The sequence below is a fragment of the Cebus imitator genome, unplaced genomic scaffold, assembly GCF_001604975.1.
Source record: "Cebus imitator isolate Cc_AM_T3 unplaced genomic scaffold, Cebus_imitator-1.0 Scaffold193, whole genome shotgun sequence".
In the NCBI taxonomy this organism is placed as follows: domain Eukaryota; kingdom Metazoa; phylum Chordata; class Mammalia; order Primates; family Cebidae; genus Cebus; species Cebus imitator.
In genome coordinates this window covers 3549336-3574412 of record NW_016107508.1, presented here as the reverse complement: position 1 = coordinate 3574412, position 25077 = coordinate 3549336, and the positions used below count along the sequence as shown (strand labels likewise).

At 33.8% G+C, this 25077-nt stretch overlaps 1 protein-coding gene across 6 annotated transcripts in view; it reads right to left on the bottom strand.

The window, feature by feature from the left end:
• Positions 1-25077, bottom strand: part of PPP4R4 (protein phosphatase 4 regulatory subunit 4) — a 115913-nt gene that overhangs the window by 35012 nt on the left and 55824 nt on the right. For 2 of the 6 annotated variants that reach the window (XM_017547010.2, XM_017547012.2), the window contains exons 4-11: positions 13371-13518; positions 12791-12864; positions 10680-10786; positions 9791-9898; positions 7048-7169; positions 3115-3237; positions 1945-2114; positions 1482-1601 (exon numbers count right to left, since the gene is read on the bottom strand). In XM_017547010.2, the coding sequence (XP_017402499.1) occupies positions 1482-1601; positions 1945-2114; positions 3115-3237; positions 7048-7169; positions 9791-9898; positions 10680-10786; positions 12791-12864; positions 13371-13518 (972 nt within the window). Of the gene's footprint in view, positions 1-1481; positions 1602-1944; positions 2115-3114; positions 3238-7047; positions 7170-9790; positions 9899-10679; positions 10787-12790; positions 12865-13370; positions 13519-14543; positions 16631-16737; positions 16842-25077 lie in introns of those variants that run through there. The other 4 variants (XM_017547013.2, XM_017547014.2, XM_037745184.1 and 1 more) reach the window with 4 other exon arrangements.

Sequence of the window (25077 nt, the reverse complement as noted above, 5' to 3'; positions counted from 1 at the left end):
AAATTTAAATCAGCCAGTGGATTTTCATTACTTAAAATAAAAACTTACACTGGCCCTTCATTTCATGGAGGGACACACCATTCTTACCCTATCTAGATGGTATGATTGTTGTAGAATATGGAAACTAGCCACCCAATCAATGATTATCAAACTCACTTCCACCAGTGAAACATTTTTGTATACACATGTATATTTCCATGTTTAATTATATGGTGCTATATCATGTCCACTATAAAACATAAACAAAATTAAATATTAAAGTGATGAGAAAAACAAACATAAATAGACTAAAATTGTATAAATACTGCATTCTCAGACTCCAATCTTGTACAACCGTCTCTGGAGACCAATGATCTAACAAGTACATGTGGACATGGTAACCAAGCCTAAATGATCATTTAATGCATCTTGGAGATGAATATTCTGCTCAGCCGACCAGTGCTCTCTGCCCTCTCCCCTCTCCTCCAAAAGCAGTGTTCTACAGGTGTATTTTACAAAGATGATATAATTGTGCACTGAAATTATTTTAACTAATTATACTTTAAAGGGAAGATGTCCAAGATTTTGTACAGTGCATATATTTTTCATTCATACCAGAAAAAATGTTCTTTTTAAAAAGCAAAACTATCACCCAATAGCCAAAAAATAATCTAAGCAACATTTGTAATGATGCTATGGATGGATATCCTGCACAGTTGCAGCTAATCAAAGTGTTCTGACACAGGAACACAGTGCAAGGAAGGAGGTGAAATATTCTCACTAAGAATAAGAACTTATTATATCACTTAATAAAGAAAGGAAATATCTTAATATACCACTTATCCAGAGGTTTTTAATGTGTCAGTTTAGAAGTTGAAAGTTATAGCTTACCCATATTTACTGCAACCATGGCTTAGGTTCACTTCTTGCTATCATTCAAGAAACATGCCCCCAATTTCAACTTCAAGGATTAAAATGTTAGTTACATTCATCATAAAAGTTTAAATTTACTTTTGCTCTTACTTTGTGGAGAGTCATAATAGCAGAATCTGAAAGCCACGCTCATGAAACACCATCCATTTGTAGTAAAAAATAATTAATGTATCTCAACTTTCTATTGGTTCTCAAGCACTTAAGTTTAGGTGCAAAGTTAACTGTAAATATTATAAAGCATACGAAAACTACTTTTACTTCAAAATTTGCATCACCCATATCTACCAAAATGTCTGGCTTAAAGTAAAGCACTTGGTATAGATATGGTGAATAAATGGATTCATAAAAGAATACATAAATATAATGTATTTATGGAAATGGATTCTGTAAACACGCTAAAAAAGAATTATGGAAATTTTTAAACAAGATTTAAGACGAGAACATAAAAGAGATATGCAGTCTGTATCTTATCATCTATAAGTACAAGTGTACAAAATATCAAAAAAATCATCCAATACATAGGTAGAATTAACAACAAATGTAAAGTGATATCAAGTCTTCAGACTTACTTCATAAAAGCAAATAGCAATAGTGTATCTGACTGGTACTTCAGGGTCATGACAAAGGCAGAAGAATGTAGAATAGAGTTCCAAGTGGAAGTTTTTAGGATCAACAAAAACAATCATGGCCTGGTGGAGGTGGAAGGGAGGAGATGAGTGGGAAGGAAAAAAAAACATGCATCAATACCTAATATTATAATTGTTTCACTTAAATTGAAATCATGATCTCTGAATTATAATTTAATTAGAAACCATATTTGGAAGATCCAAATATGTGTATATCATTCTGATTTGTCCACAAAGATATAAATTTCACAAATATTTAATCTGTGTGTACTATGTTGTAATATTCTGTATGTATTAGACATAATGCTAAGCAGCAAGTATCAAATATGGCAATATTTTGACATCCATTCACATATTTTAAAGTTATAATAAAAATCCTCAATAAATATAAATATATATTTATTACCGGAAAGTTATAAGCACAGTTCTTCCGTACTGAAATATATTTCTTCTCCTGCTCTAGGATTTGGGGTGGAATCTGGTTCTCACTGTGTCCATTTTCTTGTTGCAAACCCAATGTGCAAAGTTTCTTATAAAATTCTAAAAATCTCAAGTGCTGATCTGGAGTAAAAATTCCTAAAACAAATTCAAAAACCTATGCTCAACATTTCAATTAAAAACAAAATTTTAAAAGGGAAAATCAAAGTACAATAAAAATATAATAGGAGCAAAATACTTAAATAAGTGGTTGCAGATAGTTCATAAATAAAAGAAACATGAAAAAAGTAACTGTTAGGAATCTAACAGGTCACATTATTTTACCTCATGTTAATTCTAGTAATATTTTAATTTCAAAAGCATAACTTATATAATGCAGAACTATGCCTGCATTAATTGCCGCAGCATGTACCATACTGTAGGCCACTAAAAAGTCACTAATAATAACAATATTGTGACTATTTAAATAACTGCCATTTTCTTACAATAAACGTTCTACAATTGCTGGCAGAAAAGGGGTGTGTGTGTGTATTTCTCTCTCTCTCTTTGCAGGAATGGAGCTTAAAAATTGAATCTGAAAGACAGCAAAGTAGACTCAAAATATATTTAATCAGTGGAATGGTTCCACAGTCATTAACTATCTCAAGAAGCTAGAAATTGATAATATATTGTTATGAGTTCATTACTACACAGTCTCTCTCCCATTGATATAGAAAGCTAAGAACTAAGTAATGAGTTCAAAATGCCAAGAGTTATGGTATTATTCCACATCCCAAGCTGAACTTCTCACATGATACAAATTATTCAATAAATGATTAATAAGTGTATACTTACTATGTACCAATAGTTAATAAGCCTGAGCTTCTATTATCACATACCAAATAATATATAAGTATTCAGATATTTAATGAGCTATGCTTACTTTATTGTCATTGTTTTTTCAAATAGGTTCTATTCGTGAAAAAGTCATTCCTAAATGTGTTGTAAATGATGCTATCAAAATTCTAAGATCTCATAAGATTTTTATGTACTTAAAAGGTAGGCTTTGCAATTAACTGAAGAGCCAAAGTTTAATGACTAAGATAGAAAAAAAGGGAAAAATTATCTACAGTCTTGAAATTCTTAGAATATATCATACCATATAGTCCATGACATAGTTTTCCTAAATGGAAAGATAAAGAAATAAGAATTGATTCATCTGCTTTGAAAGATTTTTCACAAAATGATTTCACTAATGGAAGTATAGTTTGACTTCTGTCATCTGGAAAACAAAACAAAATAATACATACTTTAATTCAGATGCCCACACTGCACATGTGGAAACTAATACACACACATATTCCAGAAAGAAAAATTACTATGTTAGCCTAGTTCATAGTAATTGAAAATACCTGAAAGCAATGATGATGGAGGTGGGTGGTGAAAAAGGGTTAAGAGGAAGCTTGAAATGATCTAAAACTTTAATGTCAGGTTAAGGGGTTTGGACTTCATACTGCAGGCCATTGGGAACAGAAAAGAAAGAGTGATTATGAATTAAAAAGCTAAGATGTTGAACAATGAGAACACATGGACACAGAGGGGAGCACTACACACTGGGGTCAGTTGGGGGGAAACAGCGGAGGGACGGTGGGGGGTGGGGAGCTGGGGAGAGATAGCAAGGAGAGAAATGGCAGATGTAGGAGATGGGGAGGAAGGCAGCAAATCACACTGCCACGTGTGTACCTATGCAACAATTTTGCATGTTCTTCACATGTACCCCAAAACCTAAAATGCAATAAAATAAATAAATGGGAAAAAAGAAAAAAAGAAATACTTAAAAAGAATACTCTATCACGATCAATTGAAGTTTACCTCAGGAACCCAAGTTTGGTTCAACATTTAAAAACTAAAAAAAAAAAGCTAAGATGATTGAGGATTTGAGTCTGAATAAGTAAAAGAATTCTAACACCATTAGCAGAAATAAATAGCAAGCAAAAAAAACTTTTCTTATTCTCTTTTACATACATCTCAGACCATGATGCAGCCCATTTTATCATTTCATTTTTTACTAAAACTACATTAGCTTATAATATGTTCTATATATTGAATTTCATCACTTTTACTTCTTAGCTGACTCTTCTTTAAAAAGTTGATTGATTCTTTGAATACATCTGCTTAGGTTACAAGTATCTGACATATTGGCACTATTTAAGTCTCAATTCTAAATTCTCTCCAAATTTCTTAAAGTGTTCTTAAATTTCAGAAATGAATCACTTATTGTCTGGAAATACAAAGTAAAATGCTGTAACAGCCTTATGAGTATTATTACTATTACTTTTATCATTACATTTCAGCACCTATCTACTATTTTTGTTAAATGATATTCATTCAACACATTGTATTTCTTACAGAACAAGCACTGTTACTAAGTGGGAGTAGAAATATGAATAATAAATGATCTCTGATTTTGAGAAATGTAAACCAGCAGAAAAGCCAAACACAAAAAATATAAGACGATATGATCACTGTCTTAATAGTTGGTATAAGGCAGGGATCTATAAACTTTTTTTATATTTGTTCTAGGTTTTGCAGGCCCTGTCCCAACTACTTAGCTCTGTTCTTATATCACAAAAACAGCCACAGACAATATGTGAACAAATAAGTATGGCTCTGTTCCAATAAACTTTATTCAAAAAAACAGGGAACAGGCCAAATTTGGTCTAAAGGCCATAGTTTGCCAATGCCTGGTGTAAGAGATTTAGAAAAACGTCAGGGAGGAAATTTTAGTTGAACTGGGAACTAAGGGAGCAGAAGACGGCTAGGAGAAAAATAGAAGGAAAGAACAGAGAAAGAAAAAGTATGAGAAAAGACTAGAAGCATGAAAGAATCTGGTATGCTAAGCAAGTGGGACTGAAGCATCAGACACAAGAGGAGTGGGAAAGAATGGTAGGAAATAAAGCCACAAACACAGGTGAGATCCAGCTCTGTGATAAATAGGTGTGGGCAGTAAAAGGGAAAAGATCAAAAATGATGGCAAGGTTCTAGTTTGGAGATTGGGGATGCCCCATTATTAGAGGAAAAAAGATTTATTCATTCACTTATCATGCATTGCAGTTTTACTCCTCTGGTTTGTCATATTGTGTAAATGACTGTTCTCCAAAACCCAAATACAATTATCATCCACATTGCAATAATCTTTAAGAGGCTTCCTAGATCTAGTTCAGATAAAATGTTGATAATCCATGTAAATGTAATATTAAGATTACACAATTGAATTCTGCACCTAAGCACTTGACATTTACCCCTCCAAATTTCACTTTCTCAAAATGGTTAATGTTTACTGATAACTAATGACAGCATTAGTCAAGAGTCTAGTCATACATTGAGTAGAGCAGTTACTCTACTCTCTTTGTGACATGATTTGCATAACAATAAGGAATATCTCTTTACCCTCTCCCACTCAAACACCCATCCCAAATTTCTCCCCCAATGGCCGTAAGATTTCTATTATTAAAATGTTATTAAGGAGAGGAAACTCATGTAGACCATATCTCAGGATCTGCCTTCATGTCAATTAGGTGAAAAAGATAAGGCTAAATTCTTAACCCTATACACACACAAGTCAGTTAAGTTTTGATGGGTGAAAAGAGAGATGGAATATGTAACAACACTGTATGCTATGTAGTATGATTTTAATATGGTCTGTCCCTGCCAAAATGCCTGTCAAGGTTTGGCTCCAGTGCAACAATATTGGAAGGTGGAATATTTAAGAGGTGGGGCCGCATGGGTCCACCCACTAGCTCCACCCTCATGGGTTGACTGATGAAGTTCCTGTGGTATTAAGTGAGCTGTCCTTCACAAGGGACTAGATTAGCTCTCATGGGACTGGGTTAGCTCTCTGGAGAGCAGGTTGTTATAAAGCAGGTAAGCCTCCTTTGTCCCCTCTCCCTTTTTCAGGCCTGCTTCCCCTTCCATTTCTCTGCCACATTATGAGGCATCATGAGGCCCTCATCAGAAACAGGACAGATAGAGCCACCTAATCTTGAACTTCCCAGCCTGAGAAGACATTTATGCAGCCAACATACATATAAAAAAAACCTCATCATCACTGGTCATTAGAGAAATGCAATTCAAAGCCACAATGAGATACCATCTCACGCCAGTTAGAATGGTGATCATTAAAAAATCTGGAGACAACAGATGCTGGAGATGATGTGGAGAAACAGAAACACTTTTACACTGTTGGTGAGAGTGTAAATTAGTTCAACCATTGTGGAAGGCAGTGTGGCAATTCCTCAAGGATATAGAAATAGAAATATCATTCGACTCAGCAATCCCATTACTGGGTACATACTCAAAGGATTATAAACCATTCTATTATAAAGACACATGTACATGTATGTTTACTGTGGCATTGTTCACAACAGCAGAGACTTGGAACCAACCCAAATGTCTATCAGTGATAGACTGGATAAAGAAAATGTGGCACATATACACCATGGAATACTATGCTGCCTTAAAAAGGATGAGTTCATGTCCTTTGCAGGGACCTGTTCTCACTCATAAGTGGGTGTTGAACAAAGAGAACACGTGGACACATGGAGGGAAACATCACACCCCAGGACCTGACTGGGAGTGGGGGGCTAGAGGAGAGATAGCAGGGGATAGGGGGATTGGGGAGGGGTAGCATTAGGAGAAATAACTAATATAGATGATGGGGTGATGGATGCAGCAAACCTCCATGGCACGTGTATACAAATGTAACAAGCCTGCATGTTATGCACATGTACCCCAGAACTTAAAGCATAATAAATAATTTTTTAAATGTGAGCCAAAATAAATTCCTTTATAAATTACCCAGTCTCAAGTATTCTGTTATAACAACACAAAATGGACTACGACACCATCAGGGTAAAAGTGAAAGCCAAGAAGACACCAAAACAGAATGAATCATAAAAAGAGAGGGAGGAAGGGAGGTTTAACATGAAACTTAACATAAAAAATTCTATATTGACTTTTATTCCTTATTAGGGATATAAAACATATGGAAAAACACTGTTTTCAGAAGCAAATATGTATTCACATGATTTACCTGTATCAAATATGTCAAGCAGATTAACCAAAGTTTCAAAAGCTGCAAGTCGTACACTGCTGCCTTCATCCCTAGAAAGTTCTATTAATTCAGGGAGCACCACACTTTTTGTAAGTTCTGTCCTGCACAATAAGCAATAAAAGAAAATAAATCAAATCAATAAATGTGTAGCAAGAACTTACTAAAAACCAGTGACTGGGCTATTTGCTGCAGAAAATACAAAAAATCATAAAGACACTGTTCCTGCTCTCCAGTAGCTTTCAGTTTTATTGAGAAAGCATACCATACACATAAGAAACATTAATAGTAATTTCATAATGATTTAAATCAATCCCACTATCCCCAGCATAATATTGTTACCTACAGAGATCTTAGTAACTAGGAGTTTATATTAAACTTTATAAATTATAACATAGTTTTCCATTTTACACAACTCCAGCAAATTATCTGGACTACTTAGAAAAACTTAGTACTAACTGCAGAAACCCAAATAATATAATTTTATCTAGATTTCAGGGTATAAATTACTTTTTCATTCACCTAATACATGACATTACAGTAACTAATTTCTGTATACATGATGATATATGACTCTAGATGGTATACCTAAAAGAATGAAACACAATATAAATGCTTTTAGGGAGTATATAATATTTATAATACAATCACAAATAGTTATTATTCAACAGTTTGTTTCTGCTTATTCCTCATAAGGTGTCACTTATTATGTAATAATAATTGTAATATTATGTAATAAGTGTAATAACAAACACTCTGATAAAGGAGAGTCTTATTATGTGGTTAGCTTTCTTGGGTACAAGATGGAAAATGGCATCAATCATCATTGACAGAAGATGTTGATAAGAGTTCAAGAAAGTTATTAAGAGCTGTAGAAAATTTTTTAAAAATTCAGGGCAAAGCTCAAACACTCTAAGACAATGCTGTCAAGTAAAACTTTCTGCAATGATGGAAATGTTTATCACTGACTCTTCAATAGTGTAGCCACATGTGGCTATTGAGCATTTTTTAAAATAAGTTTATTATGAATGAGGAACTAAAGATTTAATTTTCCTTATTTTAAACTTAAATAGTCACTTGTGACTAGGGGCTACCATATTAGACAGCACAGCAGAAAGACAAGGGCTTGACCAATTGAACAGCAAAAAAAAAAAAAAAAAAAAAATTTTTCTAAGAGATTGATCTAGATTATATAGATACAGATGTTAACATTACCAGTAGTTCACAAACATTCAGCAAACACAGGATGCAGATAGAGGAGGTAAGAGAGTAAAATATGACAGAACATATCCAAAGGTCATAAAAGTTTATTTCATATAAATTTTGCTCAGACTATATTTGTATACCTCCTGAAATCCTTGAATTTATTAACAACAAAAAAAAATAGTTTAAGATAAATAATTTCATCTCTATTGTAAAAGTTATTTTCATTCAATCTTTAAACAGAGTTCTCCTTTTTCAAAAACATGTTATAGTGATGTAAATTCAACTCAATTATCCCTGGGCATTAAAAATGAAAATAATCATAACAAATAACTCTTTCATTAATTGTGTTAAACTTCCAACATAACACTTAAATACTATTTAGCAAGAGTGGAAATGGGACAGATTATACCACCATACCCTGTGTGACAATCTACCATAGCCTGTGTGACATTCTACCATACCCTGTGTGACATTCTAGAGCCTTTTCAGAGCCTTAAACATTGGCCCAAATTTTTAAAAAACTTACAAAGGTACAAACGACCACAATCTGATTGTCCTAGCGTGTGAAACAAAGAACCAGATGAAATCAGTGCAACTTATGCTAAAAATGAGAGGTTCCAATAGTTTTTGTGCCAATTTTGAATCTTCTTTTTAAAAGAAAAGATTTCCCAAGATAGTTTTTAGAGAAGACTCCCTTTAATATCATACTTATAAGATTGAAATGAGATCAATTTTTATGGCTGAGGAGATTGGCTGCTATGCCTCTCCTGGATCTTCATGCACCCATAGAGCAAGGAGAGCAACAAAACAAACACTGGAAGCCTCAAGCTGCACAGGAGATACAGAAAGGCTTCCATTAGAGTGTAGTCAGCCCTCCACTTCTGCAGGTTCCGCATTTGTGGATTTAACCAATCGTTAATAGAAAAGATTCAGAAAAAAAAATTCTTCTTTACTGAACATACAGATTTTTTCTTGTCATTATTCCCTAAACAATACAGCATAACTATTTACATAGCATTTATATTGTATTAGGTATTAGTGTCTACAGATGATTTTAAACATGTGGAAGGATATAAGCAAATCATATGGAAAAACTACACTCTTTTATATCAGAGGCTTGAGCATCCTCAGATTTTGGTATCCAAAAGAGGTCCTGGAACCAATCCCCCAAGGATATAGAGGAATAACTGCAATCCCATCTGAAATGACCCAGTAATATAGTCAAAGAATTGTCAGTCAAAAGAAATGCTACAATCATATTCCGAGTATGGTTTATACTGGGATATCTTTTCTTTCCTGAATCTAGGTGTCTGGAATGATAACTAAGCAACTAAGGTGAGAAGAAAAGAAATTGACATTAATCAAATGCCTATCACCATGCAAGCACATTACTCTTTATCTCTTTTAATCCAGACATAGAAGATGTACCTGTTATGATCATTTTTCATGATCATGTAAAATATAGCCTTTCAATGGCATGCTTTCATGGAAATAGCATAGGAGTTCAAAGTATACCTACCCAATACCCTGAGCTATATTTTCTAATTGCCGACACATACAAGATCGAACTTCATATTCTACATCTTGACAGAGTGATTTTACCAGAGGAAGTATTTCTCGTTTAATGCTGAGAGTGGGGAGAAAAGAAACATGCAAATGAATATTTCAGAATAATATTCTTAAATAATTATCATTAAAATCTTAACTCACCTTAATAATAACAAATGTACTTTAATAGAAAAAAAATAATCGTTTACAATGTATTTTACATATGTTATTAAATTTGGATATTAGCCACTTGTAAATTATGTATATCACAGAGTCTTTTTAAAATAATGGTTAACTTTGGATTGGTTGAAACGTCCATAGCTGAGATAAAAGGCTGTAGCAGTAGAATATCTGAATCTGGCAACCATCAATCAATATATTCTTCACCTTTACCTCTATTACAATTATACAACATTCCATTCTTTCCATTTAGTATTTAATAAGTGGGCAAGGAGCATATAAATTATAAACATGTTCCATAAACCTCAAAATAAGTTAAATTATTCAAAATAACAAATTCATAACAACAGTGCAAAAAAGCAGAAATTCTATCTTTACGCTGTTTGCCAATTTCAAAAGTCAATAAGATAATACTATTTTTTCCCTCAAAACTACATTTGGTATGAGATAGGGAAGACTAAGGAAGTAAGAAAAAACGTATCAATTTTGAAAAGTCATGAGATTGAGAAGAAAAGCCTCTGAAAAAGTAAATTCTGTCATGAAAATTCTATAAAGTTAAAATAATGTAGTTAAGATAACTAAATTTGTATACAGTATGAAATAACACTATTGTTATACAGTCATTATACATTTTAAATCAATGTAATAAAGTAGGCCAAAAATTACATACAAATACTCACGTGTGGGCATCAAATTTGTTGGTCAATTTTCCTAAAATTTTACAACTAACTAAACGAGACTGGACTGTTTGGGAAAGTTGTGCCTTGGAAACAAGTGGATTCAAAATCTGAAAAGAAAATTTAGAAAAAAATTCACAAAATTTTATACACTCTTGCCACTCATGTCAGCTACTTCCTTCAGAGTATTTTAATGTTCTGTTTTTAAAGGACCTGAATTAAAATTTGAGGTTTAAGACTCAATAACTTGGATCATCTTATTTGTCTTCTGAGTTATTAAGGTAAATATAATGACAAATTATGTAATTGAAACAATTAGAAAAAAACTGAGTTAAAGTTTATGGTTATTTTACAATGCTCTCTATGCACAGATAAAATTATAATTTTGAAATATGTATTATAAAAAGAAAAAAGAAAATTAATGACTGAATACCTTGAAATGTATTTTTATTTCATATAGATTTTTATATTTATCCTAATGGGATGAAAAACATTAAAGCTTCAAATAAATCCTATTAAATAATTCTGTCTTTGAATACAATAAGCCAAGTCTGATCCTGCATTATGTATATACTAGGCACTCAAATACTCCAACAGCCTGACAGACTGTAAAAATGAAGATCAGACCCTGAGATTACAGTCCCAGGTCTTTAGTTCCTCCAAATCATCTTGCTATTTCTAATCTCCAATTTCTCATCTATTTAAAATAGAAATTAGACTATGTCCTACTAAGATATCTTTTATTTCTAAAATTATATGACTCATAAAATAGTCAACTGGCTTGTTTCCTCTCAAAGTAGCTGGAATTACTAAATATGTATTGATAATTTAGAAGTGAAAAGTTTAGAATAAGTCACATATTTAAAATCTTTGAAACCACATGTTAAATAATATGGTATTCTAAAGTAAAAACTGCATTATACAGCATATTGCTTTTCAAAAAATATAAAAATCACATGTCTATATTATGTTCAACATTTAAATATGTATAATCATCCAGATGTTTGGTATCAAGTATGCAAACATCCTTGTAACTAGAAAATCTTCCCATTTTCAAGCCAGTATTTAAGCATTGTGAGAGAACCATAAACTGTATGAAGACAAAGAAAGGACAAAGAAACTTAATGAAGTCAGTAGAGGACATCTCACTGGCTGATAACGCTTTTTTTCAATCACGATATTTGGAAAGAAATATATACAGGAATAATGTTCAAAGAATACAACATCTTTCATTAGAGGATACACTTCCTTTCCATTTTTCTTCTTCTCTCATTTTAATTTATTTAAAACCTTTAGAGAAGGGTATGCTGTTCAATGTTGAAAATTAATAGGCAAACATATTGGGAATAATATTTGTAAGTATAACAAAGAATTGGCAACCATAAAGGTAAACAGCATATATAAATCGTGATTAAAGGATGGGATCAAATGACTGCAAAGGAATAAACAGAAACTGATAAAAAATATGAGAAAATATTCAACAGCATAATAATTTAAAAATTCCAATTAAAATGTAATTCCATTTTTGGCCCATTAAATGAAATAGAAACACTATTGCTGATAAAAGTCCAGGAAAAGAGGTCTTTACATATTATTAGTCGAAAGCTTAAGAATATTAATGCCCTCTGATCCATTAATTCCTTTTTGAAAGCTACAATTAAAGAAATTATCTGAAAAACAGGAAGAACGCTACAGAAATGTTGAATAATGCCCTATTCAATAGTAAAATATAAGCTTGAAAACAGGCTTAAATGTTTAACAAGTAAGTAAAATATTCTGCAGCTACTATAAAATGAGTTTAAAATAATATAGGAAAATAATGCAAGTGAAAAACAATCATATTTAAATTAAATATGATCACCAGTATGGCAAGAAGCAACCATATATAGGAAAAAAATCTGAAAGGAAATACATCAGGATCTTAAAAGTGGACAAGTGCAGAACTATGAATTCTTTTCTCTTCCTTCTATTTTTTATGTTACTCGCATTTTCTACAATGTGCACGTCACATTCAAAATGAAAAACAACTTTCTTTTTTTAAAAAAAAAAAAATTTTTGACAATAAACCTTTAAAAAAACGCTTAGAGTGATTTTCTTCCCCACAAAAGTATTACCTCATGCCGTAGGGTTTCTTTTGGCAATACTTCTATAACAGACAGAAGCGTTTCCAGCCATGCATTGCTGACACCTGGTTGGCACAGATAAAACATGCTAAATTAAACGTCTCACTTCAAATTCAGTTTCAACTCAGCCATTAATAGTTGCAATAGCACTTAATGATAAAGTGGAAATAATTATTTTCATGACTATTCTAAAAAGTTTCTCTATTCTTTTGTTTCAGCCAACATCTAAAAAAAATTTATATTTTTAAAAATAGTACTGGTGAGATATCTTTAACGCAAGGTTTGCTGTTTTGTTGTACGATACTATAAACATGACTGCTTGAAAAGGAAAAAAACTAAGAAGAAAGTATAAATCATAAGATCAATTAATGGGGCTTCAGCTTTCAAGGAGATTAAATTTTGCGGATTTTATAAGATAGCAATAGCTATTTTTAGTCATTCCACTGCTCAACTTCCAGGCAGCACGGTCTTAATCAGTTATCCTCATCAGCCTAACAGGATTTATGGAATATCATGGCCATATACAAAAAACAATAAACAAGTATATAATTAAGCATTCCAGGCCCCTGACCTGTGTCCCTGTGCTCCAGATGCAGGAGAATGACTTGGAGGAACGAGTGGGTATATGCATGAATTGACACTGATTCATCCTGCAGAATGGTCAAAAATGACACTGCAGCTGTTAACTGCATTTCCACTCCTGCAACATGAAGGGCTTCCTGTATAATCAGAAAGAGTTTGCTGTTTACATAGATGAATCACAAATTGTAATTTTTAAAAATCCAAGGTTATAGAAACTAAATAGTCATATTCCACAAAATTACATATGACCTTTAAGGATATGTACTTATTACTTTATTTAAAAGAACTATATTAATATGCTCCTGATCATTTAACTCATTAGACTACATAAAATTTAGGTGTCTCAGGATTTTATAAGATAAAGTAACATTCCATCACTTTATTGAATAAAAATTATAAACAGTACATAAACCTTTAAGCAACAGAGTAGAAACTTTTGATAGATTTTAATTTCTGTTTTCCTATTTGGATTGTACAGTTTATCATCCTACCTAGAACAATGTCAAAACTCAGACAATCACATGTGTTTCCATTATTTGTGTTTGTGTTTCAAAAAATAAACACGATACATTTTACTATAAAAAAGAATACACTTAAGAGTATGCAAATATATTTCCCCTTTAAACAACTGAAGAGAGCATAAATTACCATGAAGTAAGCCATTTTCGAAAGAAAAATGTTTAAGAATATGCTTTTAAAAAATAATTATATTCATAGCCATCTCCATTCACCATTTGAATAATTTTAAAACCCATATCAAAAATTAAAGCCTACATTATAGTATGTTTTCAATATACCAAAGGGTTTAAAAAAAAAAAAAAAAAAAACTATCTCCCTACATAGGCCTCAAAGACCTCAAAGACAATACCTATACTTTTCTATGACAGAGCGAGTATGTATATGCATGTGTAATGTAAAGGCATCTAGAAGTATTACTTGTTCAATCAATAACGGCAATAATGAAAATTCCTTTATATGTCTATTTAAAATAAAGTTAGTAGAACAACCTGGAACTTAGTCATAAAACAAAGTTTCATATCAGTGATCTTAGGAATATTAATCCTTCTGCATTATTTCCTAATGTATAAAATGTGAATTATAGCAACATCTTCATAGAGATTTAAATCATTTAAATAGAACTTTTATAATTTATCAACCTGTATAAAATGAATGTTTAAATAATTATTATTGTTTATCCACTGTCTTCTGTCTACATTACCTTTGGATACCTAAAAGGAATTTCATCTTGCTCACACCTTCACTGATCTCTCCCTAAAACCTGCTCCTCCTGTAATCTTCCGCATCCTGATAAATAGTAAATGGCATCTCTGCCCTTCCAGCTGCTCAGCCTAAAAACTGTGTGGTCATCCTTAACTCCTCTCACTACCTCACTCCCTACAGTCAAAAGACCAATAAATCTGGAAGGATCTACCTTCAAAACAGATCCAGATTCTGAATACTATCACCTCTCCTATTACCACCCTCGTCCAAGTCACCATCTTCTCCAGCTTCAATTACTCAAAAAATCTTTAACCAGTCCCTGATTGCACCACTGTCCCTCTACTATCCATTCTCTATACTGTAGCCTGAGAAATTAGTTTAAGAAATAAGTCAGATAATGTCACTTTTCTGCTCAAAACTCTACAATGGGTTTCCATCTCATCCCAAGGAAATGTCAAAGTCCTTTTAATGACTTCCAGTATCTGTTCTTGGTTCCCCTTTTCCCGGATTTCCATATGGCTGGCTTCCCCACCTCTTTCAAGCCTCTATTCAAATACTACCTTTTCAATGAGGCCTTCCCTGATGACCCTACTTCAAGCTGAAAGTCACCTCCTTCCCCCAGCTCTTATTAACCCCTTTACAGGTTTATTCATTACCATCCTTCAATACACAACATGCTCATATTTGTTTACAGCTTATCTTTCAAAACTGGACCACAAGCTTCACGTATTCCCGTTTCCTAACACACAGCAGGCATTCAGTAAGGAACTGCCGGATGACTAAATGTCTCTTACCCTCTCACCTACGCTTTCTGCTCTTGAGCCTCTCTCCCTTCACACACATTTTACACATCTCCCAAAAAGTGGCTTCAAGAGATTTTGAGGTGAGTCCTAAAGATTAGGAATTGGCAGACTTAGACAGAAGGCAAAGCAAAAATGGATCACATAGAAATGTGTTCTCAATCCTCTTTCTATCATGTCCATACTGCTTTCTTCTATCCTAACATCTCCATAACCATGATTTGGACCTATATACTCAGTCTTCTTGATTCAGCACAGTGAGACACTGCCAGTCATCACAATAGGAGATCACATAGGGATTTCTACAGCAGAAGAAACAGAATAGTAAAGCACTTTGATAAAAGCCAGTGAGCTAGTAAGTGGCAACTCCAACAAACAACTGTCTACCAGATGCCAAAACACTCCTAAGCACTGAATTCTTCCTCACGGATTCTACATTTCCAGTCATCATTTATTAAGGTCTGACTTAAAGCACTGCTAAGCCTTCATGTGGTGGTGTAGGAGATCTGGCAGTGGCATTTCCTGTGGCAAATGTCTAAGTGCTACGGTTAATTGCCAGAAAACCTATCACGTATTGGAGTGGCTGATTTTTGTTTTATTCTACACTTTTGTATCACACACACAAACATTATTTTACAGGCTTTTTCAACCAAAAGTCAATTGCATATCATGAGAGTTCTTGGCTGAGAGAAAGAGAAGAAGAATGTTAGAGTATAAAGCAGAAGCAGCAATTGGTCTCTGAAATCAATCCTTCCGTACCCCTTTGTTTTACTGTTCCCAAAAGAAACATTTGTTCCACACTAACAATTTTGGGTTTGGAAAACAGTTTTAAAAGATTTGATGTGGCCAGTATACATCACTTACGGGTTTCAGAAGGCACAGTTTTTATTTAGAAACAGAAAGGACTTTGCAAAGAAATATTAAAATAAATTGTGAGGGCCACAAGGTACATTCCAGTTCACATGAGTCTGTTAAATTCCAAGAGATGCAATTCTGCCCCCTCTTAAAGTCATTTAAGTCCTGGTTTTTGTATGTATGCAAACATTATACAAAAGAAGAACAGGAGAAGCTCTCCAACTTCATATCTTCTTACTGTATTACTTAGTCTTGACTCCCGCAGCAACATTTGCCCCAACTATTTTGCATTTAATTTTCGAAAAATCCTCAAGTCTTATCAGGATTTGGGTTTTTCTCTTGTTGTGCTGACTTCAACATCAGGGACTGTCCACTGTTAAGAAACCAGCACAGACTAAGAGATTTCATCACTGCTAAAAATTAACTGATTTTCTAAACATATTTTTCTGAAACATAATACAATAAGAGTTCAATACTTACCGGTAAGTGTTCTCTTCCACAGAGTCACACCCTCTGGACAAACATATGTGAGATCCATACTCTCTGGATAAATAAGTGTGCATCCTCATGGACCTTGGAAGACACTGAAAAGTAAATTCCTCTATTGCTTAAGTGCATGCCTTAATGCCAGTTACTATTCCTCTTATATTACTATTGTACAGCTGGCATCCCAACTCGAATTCCTCAAAAATGAAATGAGACATTAAAAGTTAATGGTACATTTCCAAGTTTTAAAAACTGCATCCATTCAAGGAAGGAAAGTGTACTAGACATGTCTGTGTTTAAATTCACTCTTTAGTTGCTATGAGTGGTGCAAGAAAGCATTTTGTAAAACAACATAATACATTCCTTGCAGAGAGAGAAATAGCTCTGTCTCCAACAAGCCTGTATTATATCCATCAGGAAGATATTTCTCCTTGCAATACACATAGAAAAGCATTAAATAAATCACTGGCTTTCTCCAAAAGAGTGAGTGTTTAAGATTCACAAATTCTGAAAAGAATCTTGTTGAATAAAAGTGAAAAATGTATTTATCATGAATAGTGCTAGTAAAAGGTAAAGGAACTCTAAAATTACAAAATGTCTGTGTATTTTTAGAGAGAGCACTGATCATTGTGAAATTAAATAAGGACTTCCATATTAAAATACTGAAGGTCTGGGACATATAAAATATCTGGGGCATTGAAGATCATAATGTGAGAATTTTTAGTAATTAACATAATAGTGTAACAGCTCTCTGCATTATAAAATCATAATATTTATAAAAGACTTTCAAATAGGTTAAGTATGAATAATTGAAATATGCCAGCCCTAAGATACCTTTAATGATTATACCTCATTATTTCCCCTATCCCTGATTGCCACATTCCACCGCTAAAATAAAGAGTAAAGAAAATTAGATGAGATCACTGAAAATCAAAATCTGAGGGGGAAAATGAAGTGAAGACAGTAAACAGAAATAACAAAGGGAGGTATGTTTTACCATTCCTAAGTCTGCATTTCAGTGATTAGCAAGGTTCATGAAGAGGTAAACATAAAAATATCCTTAAGAACTCTTTCCATAAAGGAAATACCAGTAGTAAGTATCATATGACTATTGCAAATGTACAATAAAATACACTGTCATGCAAAATCATAAGAATGCCAAAACAAACAAATAAATTTCAAGACCATGGTTTTGCAACTGAGCCTTCTAGCTGAAATACTCTGCTAAGTCATTTTTAAATATCATAAATTAGAATTACAGGAATTTCAAAATTTAGGCTTAAAATAAAAATAAGCAGCAATTTGAAACTTTGCAAAGAAAGGATATGTTTTTCAAAGAAATATCTTTTTAATGGATGTGATAGCTATAAAGAACCATTCCTTCCGAATGATCCACTGTAGTAATATTTAACTAATTAAATGTTTTTTCCAAAAATTATACACAGTTCTCTTAGAAAAAAATCAGCCAGGGAAAGTCTAGCAAATATCTATAAGCAAGAGGAAACAGGGTTTTTTCCACCCAAGTCAGTCATAATACTTTCACCTTCCATCCTAATCTCTCTCAAAAGTAGCCCAAAGACATCTAATTCTGAAGATAACATAATTTTAATTTTAATCAAGTCCCAGCATCATACTATGTATTCTGGGAAATTGGAAAGAAGTCAAGATAAGGATCTCTACCTTTGAGTGATTCCTGTTGACTATATGCGCTCACTCAAATGTTCCGTTATGTTCAAGGCACTGTGCTAGAGACCTAGAAACCCAGCAACCAGCAGCACTAACAATGTACAGACACCTAACTGCACTAGCAATAGAGTCTTATTTAACTTGATTCCAGGTACTGGATGATTTGAAACTAGGCTCTTCTTCCCCTGCAAAGGGCAGTCTGTTCAGGATTGCCCTTGTTCCTAATGCAGAGAGGCTTACCAGGGACTCTGCAAGGCTGTCAGAGAAGTCACTTAGGCTCTCAGTCCCTCAAGACCCTCTTCTAGAATCAGCAAATAGCCCCAAGCCCAAAGCAGGCCCCAAATTGCATGCTCACTTGTCTGGCTATTAGTTGTCTCTTAGATCTTGGAAGGGTAATTTTTTACTATGTTGTTAGTTTCCATATGCCTGTGTGCAGACGATTTTTACATTTTGTTCGGCTTTAAAAATTCCCCTTGCCAAGAGAGTTGATTAGAGTTACCTAGTCTGCCTTTACTGAAAGAGGAAGTTCCCTTTCCTGTTATTATCCCTTCTTGATTTAATCTTAGAATGATGTTAACCACAACATTTCTATTTACATGCCTGCATAGGTTCTCTGTGCACACATACCCCTCTACCATACCCTGTTCACCATCTCCACATCCACACAGATCAACTGATTGTTTTCTAATGACACCATAGAAGTAATCCAGAACCTAAAATTAAATATTTTGCCAAAACCCTTGTGATATGTGTCCTTAATTTACACTTTGAGTTCTTAAGCTTCCTTATTTTGTTAGTGTAAAATTATGTCTACAGTAGCAGTTCTCCCCTTTTGGTCTTCATTTTCTCTGTAGACAATCTCTTCCACACAATGCCTTTAAATGGAATCTGTACAAATTTTACTTTTTTATTGGCAGACCTGTTCAGAGTATCATATCTGTATATACAACTCTCTGCAATCTCTACTTTGGATGCCTCAAAGGTAACAAGTCCAAAATTGAGCTCATTGTATTTTCTCTAACACCTGGGCCTCCTCCGGTGTCTCGTCCTAATGTGGGCTTTCTCTAGTCCCCTTAGTGTGTGCCATTGTTATCCACCTGGTTTACAAACCAGGATTTCAGGAGTTATCCTTGATACCACTGGTTTTTTTAATTGCTCATATAGTCCTGGTTTGGTTTTGTTGTCTTTTTTTTTTTTTTTTTTTTTGAGACGGAGTTTTGCTCTTGTTACCCAGGCTGGAGTGCAATGGCGCAATCTCGGCTCACCGCAACCTCCACCTCCTGGGTTCAGGCAATTCTCCTGCCTCAGCCTCCTGAGTAGCTGGGACTACAGACACGCGCCACCATGCCCAGCTAATTTTTTGTAGTTTTAGTAGAGACGGGGTTTCACCATGTTGACCAGGATGGTCCCGATCTCTTGACCTCGTGATCCACCCGCCTCGGCCTCCCAAAGTGCTGGGATTACAGGCTTGAGCCACCGCGCCCGGCCTTTTGTTGTCTATTTTTGTAATCCATCTACCTCTCCAACAGGCTACTTCCACCCCAGTCCAAGCTTTTTTGAAGGTTTTCTCAGGTAAGGGTCACAGATTCCAAGTGATCCTCACCCACTACATCCCTTCCATTCCATCCTACATCACTCTTTTCTGATTCATTTTCGACTTTAGAGTCAGCATGAGATTTAAAAGCATTTAACACTGTAATTTGAATATTCTCTTGCATAATGCACCTAAGGATCTGCATAATTTAGGCTTTTTCACTGCCTCAGCAGTTCTTCCTGCTTTATGCTCTAGCACACTGATTTTCTCTCAGTTCTTCGAATCTGCATTCAATCTGCATGCTTCTCTTTCCTTCTCAATGCTGGGAATGTTTGCTTTCCTATCTCCCCTTATCTTGCTCTGTCTACTTATTTCTCTTCATACAAGTCAGTTGTCACTTCTCAGCGAAGCCTTCTGTAACACCCCAGAGAAGATGACCTGCTGTTATCACAATTTTAACAGTGTGGCTAGAATGTAAGCTCCACCATCCTGCTACTGCTACTATAAACATAATGTCACACCAACAAAATAAGGAAGCTTAAGAACTCAAAGTGTAAATTAAGGACACATATCACAAGGGTTTTGGCAAAATATTTAATTTTAGGTTCTGGATTACTTCTAAGGTGTCATTAGAAAACAATCAGTTGATCTGTGTGGATGTGGAGATGGTGAACAGGGTATGGTAGAGGGGTATGTGTGTACAGAGAACCTATGCAGGCATGTAAATAGAAATGTTGTGGTTAATATCATTCTAAGATTAAATCAAGAAGGGATAATAACAGGAAAGGGGATTTCCTCTTTCAGTAAAGGCAGACTAGGTAACTCTAATCAACTCTCTTGGCAAGGGGAATTTTTAAAGCCGAACAAAATGTAAAAATCGTCTGCACACAGGCATATGGAAACTAACAATGTAGTAAAAAATTACCCTTCCAAGATCTAAGAGACAACTAATAGCTAGACAAGTGAGCATGCAATTTGGGGCCTGCTTTGGGCTTGGGGCTATTTGCTGATTCTAGAAGAGGGTCTTGAGGGACTGAGAGCCTAAGTGACTTCTCTGACAGCCTTGCAGAGTCCCTGGTAAGCCCCTCTGCATTAGGAACAAGGGCAATCCTGAATAGACTGTCCTTTGCAGGGGAGGACAGCCTAGTTTCAAATCATCCAGTACATGGAATCAAGTTAAATAAGACTCTATTGCTAGTGCAGTTAGGTGTCTGCCAAAAGAAAACATATTCCTTCCATGAGAAAGATATCATCTTAGGCCTCAAACTATTTCTACAAAAATGTGTCAAATACAAGATCAAGCACACAATCAATAATATCAACACACATGAGGAGATAAGATAATAAGCAGAAACAATACAAAATATAAACATACCAAAAGGAGCCCCAGGTACTGGTACTATATGATACATATACGGTTCAAGAGGATACAAGATACAATTAAGAATTTAATTCTCTAAGATATTTTTTAAATGGCATATTTTAAAGAGCTAAATAGAAATTATAGACCAAATACATAATCAAAATAAAAATCAGGTTAGACACAGATAAATTGGTGAGACAGAAGATATATTAGAATAAAACACCTGAATCAGAAACAGAAAAAAAGGATAGAAAAGAAAGAAAAGATGATAAAGGACATGGAAATACTATTAAAGATCTAATATATGTAAAATTGAAGTCTTAGAAGGAGAAGAGAGAGAAGATTAGCCAGAGGCACATGTAAAAAGGTATCAGAATTTTCCAAAACTGGCCAAGGAAAATAAGCCACAGAGTCAAGAAGCCATAAATATGCCTCCACATTTCTAGAAATCTACAGATACACAGTGTAAAATCCTATGCTAATAAAAACATCTATTTAAAATGCATGTGGGAGACATTTTGAAACCAATAAAAACAAAGAGAATTTGTTACCAGCAGACTTGTACTGAATACTAAAATGTGTTCTTCAGGCAGGAAAAAAAAGATTCCAAATGGAAATACTATAGCTAACAAAAAATGATAGATATGTCGGTAAATCTAAATAGATATTGATTAGATAAAACAACAACAGTATCTGGGAGACCTGAAATATATAAATAAAATAGCTAACAACAATAACAGATAAGTCATAAGAGGATTAAATAGAGAATAGTAAGGTTCTTGTATTATTATCCAGGAAGAGGGTAAAAATACAAATGAAATTAAACTTTGACAATATGTCCTTTTTGTAATGTCTAAGGTCACTAACACAAGAAAAGTAAGAGTCTATAACTTCCAAGTTAACAGGCGAAGTGGAAAGTGAAATAATAAAACTACTTAATCAATTCAAATAAAATAAATAAGAGAAAAAGAAAGAGAGCAGTTGGCAAAAAGAAAAAGCAAATTGTAAGATGACCTATGGAAGTACATTAAATATAAATAGGAAAAATATTCTAATTAAAATACAGTGTGAGATTGGATTAAAAAATAAAACCCAATCACGTTGTTCACAAAATAAAATCTAAAACATCAGGAGAAGCCACAGAGTAGGGAAGAAATTTCAACATATAACCAGAATAGTACAGAGTATTATATCATTGAACGGTTATACCACAATTCCATCAACTGTTGACTGATATTAGGGTTGTTTCCAGTTTTAGCTGTAGCAGGAAAAGCTGCAATAAATATTCATATACAAGTCTTTATATGAAAATATGTTTCATTTTCTCTTAATCCTTAGGAGTTAAATAGCTTGGCAATACAGTAGATGTATGTTTAAATTTTTGAGAATCTGTTTTCTAAAGTTGTTATACCATTTTACATTCCCCCCAACAGTGTAAGGGAGTTTGAGTTGCTCCACAGTCTTCCATAATACTTCATGTGGTCAGTTGATCTTTTTTGTTTTTTGTACAGATATTTTAACAAATGTGTTGGAGATTGACTTGCATTTTTCTAATGACTAATGATGTTGAACATCTTTTCTTATGTTTACTAGCCATCTGCAAATGTTATTTGGTGAAGCATCTTACAAATTTTTGCATATTTCTAAAAACTGGGTTGTCTTCTTATTGCATTTTGACAAGTTCTTTATGTATTCTGAACACATGTCCTTTGTCATCTATGTGATTTACAAATATTTTCTTCCATTCTCATTTGTCTTTTTTCATTCACTTAATAGTATCTTCTGAAAAACAGATCTAATTTATCAATTTTTTTTCTATGGATCATGATTCTAGAATCATATGTAAGAAACTTTTGCCTAACCCAAGGTCACAAAGATTTTCTCTTATGGTTTCCTCTAGAAGTATTAATAATTTCAGTCTTGAACATTTAGGTCTATTATCTATTTTAGTTTTTGCATATGGAGCCAGGCATGGATTTATTTTTCAAACTGTTTTAGCATCATTTGTTGAAAAGCCTATCCTCTCTATAATGAATTGCCTTTGCCCTGTGTCAGAAACAAACTGACAATTTGTGGGGTATGTGAGAGTTTTTTAAAACTTTCTATATGTCTCATTGATTTCTTTATCTCTTTACACCAATCATACAGTATATTAATTGTTGTGGCCACATATTATGTCTTGAAATCAGGTAATAAAAGTCCTTCAATTTTGTTCCTATTTTTCAAAGTTGTTTTGGCTATTCTAGGTCCTTTATATTTTCATATGAAACTTAGAATTAGTTTGTCATTTCCTACAAAAACCCAACCTACTTGAATTTTGATTATTTTGCATTAAATATATGCATTCATCTGGGCAAACTGACATCTTAGCAATATTGAGTCTTTTGATCCATGAATATGATCTATGTTCAGTTCACTTCATTCTCTCATTTCCTCTCAGAAATGTTCTATAGTTTTCAGTTTATAGATCTTATGTAATATTTATCCCTAAGTATTACATACTTTAATCCTATTTTGATAGTTTAAGAAAAATTTCAATTTCCAATTGTTGGTTGCTGGTTTGTGGAAACACAATTGATTTTTGTATATTGACCCTGTATCCCACAACCTTCTATACTTGCTTCGAAGTTCCAGTATTTTTCTTTTGTAGATTCCTACATATGATAATGTTATCTGAGAAAAAAAAGACAACTTTACTTCTTTCTCTGCAATGTGAATGCTTTTTCTTTTTGTTGCCTTACTATATTGGCTAGTATGTCCAGTATACTGTTAAACAAAAGTGCTAAGAGCAGACACCTTTGGCCTTTTCCTGATCTTAACGGAAAAGTCTTTCACCTTTAAGTGAACCTGTAGGGTTCTCACAGAGGAAGCTCCCATCTATTCCTAGTTTACTCAGTTGTGGAGTTATTTGTTGAAGACAGGGTCTCATATCTTCCTTAGGCTAGACTCAAACTGCTGGGCTCAAGAGATCCTCCTAAGTCAGCCTCCTAATAGCTGGTATTACAGGTGTGTACCATTGCACCTGGCTAAGATTTCTTTCTTCTAGAAATAGTTGGTAGATTGTGTCAAATACTTTCTCTAAATCTACTGAGATGATTAGATGGTGGTGTTCCTTTTTTAGTTTTCTGATAGGATGATTTATATTGATTAGTTTTTAAATTTTGAAACAATCTTGAATTTCTGAGATAAACCCTGACTAGTCATAACGCATTATTATCCTTTTGCTGTAATTGTTAGATTTGTCATTTTTTAGATGTTTGCATCTTATCTCTTGAGGTATGTACATCAGGGTAATGCTGGGCCTGAAAGTTTATTGGGAAGTTCTTACCACCTCCTCTATTTTCTGAAAGAATTTGTGTAGAATTGTTATTATTTCTTTTACGCTTACCCTAATTTTTATCATTTCCAATGCTCTTCATCTATTCATGTAAATCCAAATTTCCATCTGGTATCACATTACTTTTACCTGAAGAATTTCCTTTACAACCGGGCACGGTAGCTCAGACCTGTAATCCCAGCACTTTTAGGGGCAGATCACCTGAGGTCACAAGTTCAAGACCAGCCAGGCCAACATAGTGAAACCCCATCTCTACTAAAGATATAAAAAATTAGCTAGGTATGATGGTGGGCACCTGTAATCCCACTAAGGCAGAAGAATCACTTGGACCTGGGAGGCAGAGGTTGCAGTAAGCCAAGATCATGCCATTGCACTCCAGCCTGGGCAACAAGCAAAACTCTGTCTCAAAAAAAA